At 41.4% G+C, this 10,556-nt stretch overlaps 1 protein-coding gene across 5 annotated transcripts in view; it reads left to right on the forward strand.

Moving 5' to 3' along the window:
- The window catches only part of STAG1 (STAG1 cohesin complex component), a 415,512-nt gene extending 407,587 nt beyond the window's left edge, over positions 1 to 7,925 (forward strand). For all 5 annotated transcript variants that reach the window (XM_032143857.2, XM_032143858.2, XM_058433515.1 and 2 more), the window contains 5 exons: positions 1,806 to 1,980; positions 4,277 to 4,387; positions 5,217 to 5,331; positions 7,356 to 7,436; positions 7,526 to 7,925. In XM_032143857.2, coding sequence (XP_031999748.1) covers positions 1,806 to 1,980; positions 4,277 to 4,387; positions 5,217 to 5,331; positions 7,356 to 7,436; positions 7,526 to 7,549 — 506 coding nt within the window. In that variant the 3' untranslated portion in view covers positions 7,550 to 7,925. The remainder of the gene's footprint in view (positions 1 to 1,805; positions 1,981 to 4,276; positions 4,388 to 5,216; positions 5,332 to 7,355; positions 7,437 to 7,525) is intronic.
- The last annotated feature ends 2,631 nt before the right edge of the window (positions 7,926 to 10,556 follow it).

Here is a 10,556-nt window from a genome sequence, read left to right on the forward strand (position 1 = left end):
CATGTAGAATGTACAGGTATAACAAAATATCAGAAACCTGAGAAATACGAGGAGAAACAGGATGCTTGATGGCAAAGGAGGAACCTAACACACACATCTCTGAGACTTGAGAGGAAAAGCAATGGGATTCATACTATGTATTGGGATTAAAATTCTTCAGAAGGAAAACCAAAGCAGTAATGCTTTTTAAGAAGCCTTATCATACTAGAATAATTTAGAATTTTTATAGGTAGAAACTTGGCCAGGCATAGTAGCTCATGCCTTTAATTCCTGCACTTTAGGAGATGGGTGGATCGCTTGAGCTCAGGAGTTTGAGATCAGCCTAGGCAACATAGCAAAACCCCATCTCAAAAAAAAAAAATAAACCAGGTAATATTTTATCAGGACAGTTTGTAAATAATGCTTTAATCTACTCAAATCTCTATAAACCATCTTAGCCGGTGGCTTACGCCTGTAATCCCAGCATTCTGGGTGGCTGAGGTGGGCTGATCACTTGAGGTCAGGAGTTCCAGTTCAGCCTGGCCAACATGGTGAAACCCATCTCTACTAAAAATACAAAAATTAGCTGGACATGATGGCAGATGCCTGTAATCCCAGCTACTTGGGAGGCTGAGGCAGGAGAGTCACTTGAACTTAGGAGGCAGAGGCTGAAGTGAGCCAAGATCGTGCCACTGTACAGCCTGCGACAGAGTGAGACTGTCTCAAAAAATATATATATTTATAAACGATTTTCATAAGTTCTGAAGGAAAAACAGTTCCTAGCCCCTGGAAAATTTAAGTTTTAGAGACAATTTATATACATGACAAATTACATAACCTGCTAATGCAGGATAGTGTATAATTAAGTCCTAAGTGAGTATGAATGACTGTATTTCCTCTAGAAATTAAAAAGAGAAGCCTGGGCGTGGTGGCTTATGCCTATAATCTCAGCACTTTGGGAGGCCGAGGTGGGCGGATCACCTGAGGTCAGGAGTTCGAGACCAGACTGGCCAACATAATGATACCCTGTCTCTCCTAAAAATATAAAAATGAGCCGGGCGTGGTGGCGGGCACCTGTAATCCCAGCTACTCGAGACGCTGAGTCAGGAGAATCGCTTGAACCTGGGAGGCGGAGGTTGCAGTGAGCCGAGATCACGCCACTGCACTCCAGCCTGGGTGACAGACTGAGACTCCGTCTTGAAAAAAAAAAAAACTTTAAAAAAGAATGGTAAGTGGGGGATTGGGTAGGGGTAATCAGGGAAGGCTTCCCTGAAGGACACAGAGGCATGAAAATGGTGAACCTTTCAACCCATCTCCACATGTATAACCTGGCAAGAAGTTATTGACCAGTGTCTAGTTATGCAAGGGGATTTGCTTATTTCTCCACAAAAGCCAGTCAGACTTTAATTGCTACTGCCTGGGAACCCTACGAGGCCCAGGAAATAGGCCCTTTATTGCTTGAGCAAAGAAAAGAGGAGAGGTCTCTGGCTGGCTGCAATCTTCCCCTTCTAGGATGAATGAATCTTTAGAGATGGAGGGGCTTAAAGAGATGATGATGTGATGATAGGTAACATTCAGTGGTTACATACCTCATTTAGTCCCTACAACTTCGTGAGGTTAGGTAATGATGTCCCCATTGTATATATGAGAAAACTCAACTTTGGAAGTTTAATGACTTACACAAAGTCATGTAAGTAAGTGGTGGAACTGAGATTTAAAGTAGGCAGTCTGACTGCAGAGCCACACTCTTCACCAGTCTGTGCTATAACTGCCACCAGAGTTCACTCCACCCACGACATTATGTGACCTTAACTGGAATTTTACAGATGAGAGTCTGGATAACACGTGGCTAAACAGGACTGACACCATGATTCAGACTCCTGGCCCCCTGCCAGCACCACAACTCACATCCACTGTACTGCGGGAGAACAGCCGGCCCATGGGAGACCAGATTCAAGAACCTGAGTCTGAACATGGTTCTGAACCAGACTTTTTACACAAGTAAGTAGCAAAAATTTGTCTTCTTCGCAAAAAGCCTTTAAAGAAAGTAAAACTATTTAAGAAAAACTTTATTTGTTCATCAGAACATATTACTGGTCAGTTCATGATAAAAGAAGCCACAAACAGAGGGTAAACGCTTTTATGTGAGAAGAGCTATAAAAAGTCTGCAAACATTGTTTAAGATATCAGTTCCTGGAAGTTCACAGACCTTTAAATGTATGGTGTCTCACCAGGTGCTAATTTCAGTTGGCATGTGCATTTTCATTGGGCAGGTCTGTTTCTTCTCGGACTTGCCAAGAAATGCAGGTTATTCCTAGGCAAGAAAACCTGCAACAGCCTATGTTGTCAGTAGTCTGAACACCAAATAGACTATATTAGCTTTATCATCCATTTAATTAATATTTTGTCTTGTTACATTTATATTTTAAACTCAAACTTCTCACGGATTAAGAATTTTTAAGATCTTACTTGATAAATTCTGAGAATAGTTGCCCTCAAAGAGAGAATCAAGGTCTTACCTTTTCTCCATGCTAGTAATTAAAATGTTTTCTAATACACAGACCTCTGAAAATTGTAGAGAAGGCAGAGGGTGATGGTATGTTTTGCTTATAAAAATCTTATTGTTGTTTTCCATCCAACTTTGAAATTCTTTGAGCTCCTCACTTGTGTTTCTGTGTGTAGTTGGGTAATGTTGTGAATTACTCTGATGGATAAGAGGGAGAACTCTCATTTGAACTCAACAATTTAGTTAGGTTGAAAATAGAGACAGTGTTAGAAGTATCAAATCCTGGGTTTTCATAAGGCCGCTTTGCTCTAAGGGATCAGCCTTCAAACCCAGGAGGATACTCACTGTCACCCATGGTATAACTGGGCATTCTTGTGCTGCTAAGTATCCTAGAAGGTGGTTTGCCTTATGGCAAGCATCCCAAGATGGGTGACCTAACCAATATTCCCACCCCTCTTCCTACAGGGTGGGTTTCTCCTTGTTTTAGCAGCCTGCCTTGCCTCTCTGACCTTACCATTTGTCAGTCCCTGTGGCCATGGTCTGCCTTATTTTCCCTGCTCCAGGTTTATAGGTTTAATCAAGGTGGTGGCCCCACATGATATAAAGACAGCTACTTAGAGACAACTTCATGTGACAGTTTGTATTGGCTAAAAAACCACTAAAGTTTACATCCTATAAAATTCCTGGCTGGGCATGGTGGCACACGCCTGTGATCCCAACTATTCAGGAGGCTAAGGAATGAGAATTGCTTGAACTCGGGAGGCAGAGGTTGCAGTGAGCCAACATTGCGCCACTGCACTCCAGCCTGGGTGACACAGACTCTGTCTCAACACCACCACCAAAAAAGAAAATTAGCCAGGCGTGGTGGCGCATGCCTGTGATCCCAGCTACTCGGGAGGCTAAGGTGAGAGCAACACTGGAGCCTGGGAGGCAGAGGTTGTAGTGAGCTGAGATCATGCCACTGCACTCCAGCCTGGGTGACAAGAGTGAGAACCTGTCTTAAAAAAAAAATTCCTGGCTGGGCGCGGTGGCTCACGCCTGTAATCCCAGCACTTTGGGAGGCTGAGGCGAGTGGATCACAAGGGTCAGGAGATCAAGACCATCCTAACTAACACGGTGAAACCCCGTCTCTACTAAAAATACAAAAAATTAGCTGGGTGTGGTGGCGCGCGCCTGTAGTCCCAGCTACTCGGGAGGCTGAGACAGAAGAATACCTTGAACCAGGGAGGCGGAGGTTGCAGTGAGCCAAGATTGCACCACTGCACTCCAGCCTGAATGACAGAGCAAGACTCTGTCTCAAAAAAAAAAAAAAAAAAAAAATTCCTGAGAGGCATGTTTACACACACTTCCATGTGCCAGTAAGTTTAGAGTACAACAGTGCAGATTTGACTCAATAAAGACTGAGGAAAAGATGCTATATTCTTCCTTGTTGAATTCTGGAGAACTTTCAGCTGCCAAGCCAACATAATTTCTGTTAGCTGGGGGTCTGCTGTCCAGCTAGGTACACCTGTGAGTGCGGCACCCGCCCAAGACAGGTCTGAGAACCCTTGTTTGGCAGAGATTTGGTTGATAGTTTAAGCATCTAACAATTAGCCTCAGCCAGCTTCTCTTGGAGACTTACAGATATCTTTGGGCAACTTACTACCTTTTTTATAAAAAGGCACCAGCATAAATCCAGCTAATTCCTCCAACATGGGATTAAGTAAACCTACCTGGGCTTTCTTAGCATGGGGCTCATTAGCTAAATTCATCATCTGCTGCTACAAAATTAATAATAGTACCCTCTCTTAGTCCTCAGATGCAGATCTCTTGGTTAGGCCAGCCGAAGTTAGAAGACTTAAATCGGAAGGACAGAACAGGAATGAACTACATGAAAGTGAGAACTGGAGTGAGGCATGCTGTGTAAGTGTTACATTGAGTATCACAAGAACGTAACAACTATGTGATGCCCATCATTTTGTGAAATGACTTGGGTTTCTTTGATGTTTGGTCTTAGGAGTTAAAATTATAATTCGTGATATGCTATGCAGCATAGGAAAGGAGGGCGTGAGTTCTTAACACTTTCAGCATTTAAATCCTAGCTCTGCCACTTGGCAGCTGCATGGCCTTGGACAAGCTCTAAAACATCTGTGCTGGCTAGGCGTGGTGGCTTCGCCTGTAATCCCAGCACTTTGGGAGGCCGAGGCCGGCGGATCACCTGAGGTGGTGATCTTAGAGCCTAAGAAACCCCGTCTCTACTAAAAATACAAAAAATTAGCCGGTCATGGTGGTGGGCGCCTGTAATCCCAGCTACTCGGGAGGCTGAGGCAGGAGAATCGCTTAAATCCAGGAGGCGGAGGTTGTAGTGCGCCACTACACTCCAGCTGCACTCCAGCCTGGGCAACAGAGCAAGACTCCGTCTCAAAAAAAAAAAAAAATCTGTGCTTCAGGTTCCTCATTTGTAAAATTGGGATAATATTGCCAATAAGATTTTTAGGGTACTTGACACATAAATAAATGTTAACAACCATTATTATTGAATTGTACTTCCTTTTGATGTGTGAGATGAAATCTTGAATGAACCAAAGGAATGATTCTTAATTGTCTTGGAGTTCACTATAATTTGTGTAGTCTGTAGGTCATGATTAGAAGGTATACTTCAGTTGATTAGAATAACTTTAATCTGAGAAACAGCCAGGACTCCAAATGGTGGAGTCTGATGAGCTTTCTGACAATACCTTTTTCTTACCAGTCGGGGTCTAATGGAGGAAGATGCTGAGCCCATCTTTGAAGATGTGATGATGTCATCCCGAAGCCAGTTAGAAGATATGAATGAAGAATTTGAGGACACCATGGTTATTGATCTGGTAGAGAAATTCACTATATTTTTCTTTTGTTAAAATGTGTGGGGGCATTGGTGTAAGATGATCCTCTTAGGCCGGGCACGGTGGCTCACACCTGTAATCCCAGCACTTTGGGAAGCTGAGGTGGGTGGATCACCTGAGGTCGGGAGTTTGAGACCAGCCTGACCAATATGGAGAAACCCTTTCTCTACTAAAAATACAGAATTAACCAGGCGTGGTGGCCCATGCCCGTAATCCTAGCTACTTGGGAGGCTGAGGTTGCAGTGAGCCATTGCACTCTAGCCTGGGCAACAAGAGCGAAACTCCATCTCAAAAAAAAAAAAAAAATTATCCTCTTCTCAGAATTCTGGGAGGAAGGGTGAGGTGAGGAGGAGGTAACATTGACCAACAACAGTGGGCATTTGGATGAGCTTGGGTGTTTTTCAAGCCTGCTTTCAAAGCAGTCATATTTTAAATTCTGATAATAATAGAAACTGGTTCTTTTTGCCTTCTTTGAAGAGAGCTCATACCAGATCTTTCAGCATCACTGTGTATCTGGCCTCTTGTGCTTTAAATTTGAGCCTGACAAAAATCCACGGTGCTTCAGCATAACAAAATGCCGAATATGGGACTTCTTTGTTCAGTATAAGGAGACATGTTTGAGATATGGACTAACCATAGGTGATACTAAGAACTTATTTTTTCAGGAATAGTAATGCATGGTGATTATGTTTTTTTCAAAAGTTCTCATCAGTTATAGGCAACACATTGTAGTAGTTATAGGCAAAATTACATAGGGAAGGAAAAACAGTGAGACTCAGTGGAACAAGACTGGCCAAATGTTTGACAATTTTTGAAACTGGGTGATGGGTACATAGAAATTCATCATGCTGCTTTTTCTGTGTATTTTCTAAAGCTGCCATAATAAATACCACAGACTGAGTGGGTAAACAAATTTTTATTTATTTAGAGATGGAGTCTCGCTGTGTTGCCAGGCTGTAGTGCAGTGCTGCGATCTCGGCTCATTGCAACCTCTGCCTCCCAGGTTCAAGTGATTCTCCTGCCTCAGCCTCCCAAATAGCTGGGACTACAGGCGCATGCCACCATACCCAGTTAATTTTTATATTTTTTAGTAGAGACAGGGTTTCACCATGTTGGCCAGGACGGTCTCGATCTCTTGACCTTGTGATCCGCCTGCCTTGGCCTTCCAAAGTGCTGGGATTACAGGCGTGAGCCACCACACCTGGCCCAGAAATTTATTTTTTTGTCACATTTCTGGAAGCTAGAAGTCCTGAGATGGTGATTTCTTTTGAGGCTTCTCTCCTTGGCTCGTAGATGGCTGCCTTCTTCCTTTGTCTTTAGATGGTCTTTCCTGTATGTGTCTCTCCTCTTCTTGTCAGGGCCCCAACTATATTCAATTAGGGCCCACCTATATGACCTCATTTTACCTTAATTACCTCTTTAAAGGCCCTGCCGCCAAATACTGGCATGTTCTGAGGTACTGGATTAGGACTTCACCATGCACATTTTGAAGGGACATAATTCAGCCCGTAACATTTTGCTTTGTGTGTTGTGAATTTTCCATAATGAAAAGTTTTTGTAAGTTTTGTAAATATAAATGAGATCGTATTACTCCAATCTATAACCTCCCTGCCCCCACCCTTCCAATAACTTTCCATCTACCTGCTTTGGGGAATTCACAGAGGTTTATCACCTAGTAGTTAATGAATTTTGTAATTTTTCTGTGACTTTAAAGGGAAGATACGGCCTGGGCATGTAGGCCCAAAGTTATTTATATGTATTAACATGTTCAGTTTATTCATTGTAGTTTGAAAGTTTTGTGCATTGTTTTTGCCAACATAATTAAAAGCCAAAAGTAGTTTTTTAAAAATCTATTTCATATAAAAGCCAGATTCTCTTCTTCCTTTCGAAATGGACTCTGAGCAGTTCTATATATTTATGATACTGTCAGAAATATTAGCTGATTATCACAATTCATTGTCTTAATGATCTCAGAAAAAAATTAAGAAACCGATTTCTCTTTCCAGCCTCCATCAAGAAATCGGCGAGAGAGAGCTGAGCTAAGGCCAGACTTCTTTGACTCTGCAGCTATCATAGAAGATGATTCAGTAAATGTCAAATTATTGCTTTTTATTTATGGTTCCTGGGTCCTGTTTATGCATGAAATTAATAATTATGTTTCTCATCATTTTTCTAGGGATTTGGAATGCCTATGTTCTGAAGTCTGAAGAAAATTTACAAATCTGGAACTCTATTATTTAGAGCTAGAGGCCTATATACTGTGATAGCTTGTATGGGGAAAAACACTTTTGATGTGATCTGATTTGTTTTTTAATCAAATGATTAAGGTCAATCCCTTTTTGCAGTGACAGAAGAGGAGCACGTAAATTACCCAAGGGAATGTTGGTGAATGTCAACTCAGAAAGACTGACCTGAAAATCATTTGTGTCCTACTATTGGACTTATCCCAATACAGATGTGTGTGTTTTTCTGGAGGGAGGAAGAAATTTTAAATTTTTAAAACAGCTGTCAAGATAAACACTGTTATACACCTGTTTTATGAAAACTCAACATTGAGTAAAAAAAAAAATATTTTTAACTTTATTTTCCTGTTGTACAATTTAAAAACCGTTTTAACATTTTGCCTTTTTATGTTTTAAAAGCTAACCATTTTTATTAAACCTATGAGTAAGCAGCTCATCCTAATTGCCGAAGAGTGTTTTGGAGTTCACTGGATTTGGTTGACCTTTGTGGAACACAAATAATGAAGGAGCAGAACACTGACAAGCTAAGATGAAATTCTGACATAGTGCATCTCTGCCAAAAACCACACACCCTCTGTGGATATGGATATGAATTCCCAGATTTTATATACTCTTGAATAAAAAGGTTTATTTTTATTTATAAGTGGGCATAAAATAAGAAATGTCCATGCAGCCATTTTTCCAACAGATGCTGTACACCATTCATTTTATATAGACTAGGGAGATTCAAATACAGTGCATTTTCTATTGGTATTTGTTCTGTGCATTTTTAGCAACTTCTACCAGCAAATAAAGTATTCTCAGTAAAATGAAAATGATTCTCAAGTTATCAGTTTGCTGTTTTTACCACTTATTTCATGCCCTGCCAAATTCAAGTTACACAGACTTCCATTTTCTTAAGATAATCATGAAGAAATCCTTTATCAATCACTCAAAAGTAATTTTAAGTAAGTGTAACATAACTGTGTCTACTTCCCATGCACTTAATACCCTTATGCGCTAATTTTGTGAATTAAGTTTACTGATTATAGAATTATGTGCCGCATAGAAGTCTGTGCTTAGAGGGTGAAGTTCTTAAGCTTACCTTGAATTACAGCTACATTTCAGTGTTAAATGTGCATATTAAGAATAATTCTTTTGGGGAAAGAAATTATGAATCTTCAGGACAGTCTACAATGGTTTAGAGTTACATTCTGCCTAGACTTTTATGACTTGCTGCTATTGTTTTAAAAACCCCACTTATTTCAAAACCAATCCATCCACAGCTGTTTCTGGGCTGGTTTTTAAAGTAGCTGCAACAGAATCATGAGGCTTTCCCTTTTTATCAAATACAAAAAACATTTTTAAAAATTCTGCACACCCAGTGATCATCTTTTGTGCGGGAAAGCAAGATAGATGATTTTATTCATCCTTTTAGTAAAGACACAAAACAGATTTTTCTCAACATTTGTACAGTTCTGAAAAAACGTGGTCACCAAAAATATTTTCTCTGCTAATTCAGCAATTCTTGGGCTCCAGTTAGGGGAGCTGGGGCCTCACCTTCTCCCAGAATTGTGGGCTTCACTGGAAGTGAAGGTGCAGGAATGACTGAACTGTCCACCCCAGCCCTGCCTGCCTGTGGTTTTGGCTGGGGAGCAAGCCATGAGGTGCCCTGGCACATGCACAAACTGATGCTTTGCGTGACAGTCTTGTATGGAAAACAGATGCTGACAGAATTGTAGACTACCATGCCACACAAAGAGGCTAAATATCTACTCCAGTGGGTTTCCAGTTCAGTTTGAAGTCAATCAAATTTTTGTATTTTCGGTGTCTCCTTGATTGGTTTTGCTAGTAATTCTGTAAATTGTACATTTGCAATATGAGGTTTTTTTTCCTTTTGTACAATTTGAAACTGATGCTTCACCTTTCCTTTAATAAACTATTCAAAATCAGGCTTGTGGTAGTCATCCTATTGTTCCTACCAGGTATGGCTTTAAAGAGATGATTTTCTGTCCTGTGGCTCTTGAGAGAGTTTGCAATTTCTGATAATCTGTTAAATGACAGCAAGTTAACCGTATTAGTGAGGTGGTGGTTTTGTTGTTTTGGCTTTTTAATTTTTTTTAAGAAAGCAGAATTTAGGACTAGCTCACTTTCTTTCATTCCTTAGATTTCTCTGGAGTGTGTGTAGGCCAAGTCATCTGTGGTTTAAGGAGTCTCTTGCAAACTGAGTTTTGCATGAGGCATTCAGGGAACATCCACTGGCCTGTAGCATGGGTCCTCACAGCTTGAGACTCTGGGCTTATATGCATAATTGCACCCTGGCAGTGCCCTTTTGAAGACCACATAGATTCAGTGCAGCTGCAGAAATGAAGTTTTCAGCCAGGCATGGTGGCTCACGCCTGTAATCCCAGCACTTTGGAAGGCCAAGGTGAGTGGATCACCTGAGCTCAAGAGTTCGAGACCAGCCTGGGTAGCATGGTGAAACTCCTCTACAAAAAATACAAAAATTAGCTGGGTGTGGTGGCACACACCAGCTACTTGTGAGGCTAAGGTAGGATGGCTTGAGCTCATAAGGCGGAGCTTGTTGCAGTGAGCCAAGATTGCACAACTACTGCACTCCAATCTAGGTAACACAGCCAGACTCAGTTTCTCTTGGCATTAGACCTCCTCTTAAGAAGTCATACCCTACACAATTCATGGGTCTGGCAATATGGGGTGAATTCCTTAAATGGCCTAATATGCCTATGCAGAAAAGGCAAAGGTGTGGGAGACAAATCAGCAAGTAAGCTTTCCAGGCAGCTAAGGAAGGAAGGTCATTTAAGGATGGTCTGTAACAGCTCATCTTGATGGTTACAAGAGTATGAGACTAGATGAGCACTTTCAGGCTTGGGTCAGGCTTGCAAATCTCCCATTTGTGGCTTGACTGTAACTCCCTGTTTGCCCCTGTTCCCAGGTAAGAGTCCATCAAGCAGGGACTAGTACTTT

This window comes from Hylobates moloch, unplaced genomic scaffold, assembly GCF_009828535.3.
Source record: "Hylobates moloch isolate HMO894 unplaced genomic scaffold, HMol_V3 SCAFFOLD_22, whole genome shotgun sequence".
Classification (NCBI taxonomy): domain Eukaryota; kingdom Metazoa; phylum Chordata; class Mammalia; order Primates; family Hylobatidae; genus Hylobates; species Hylobates moloch.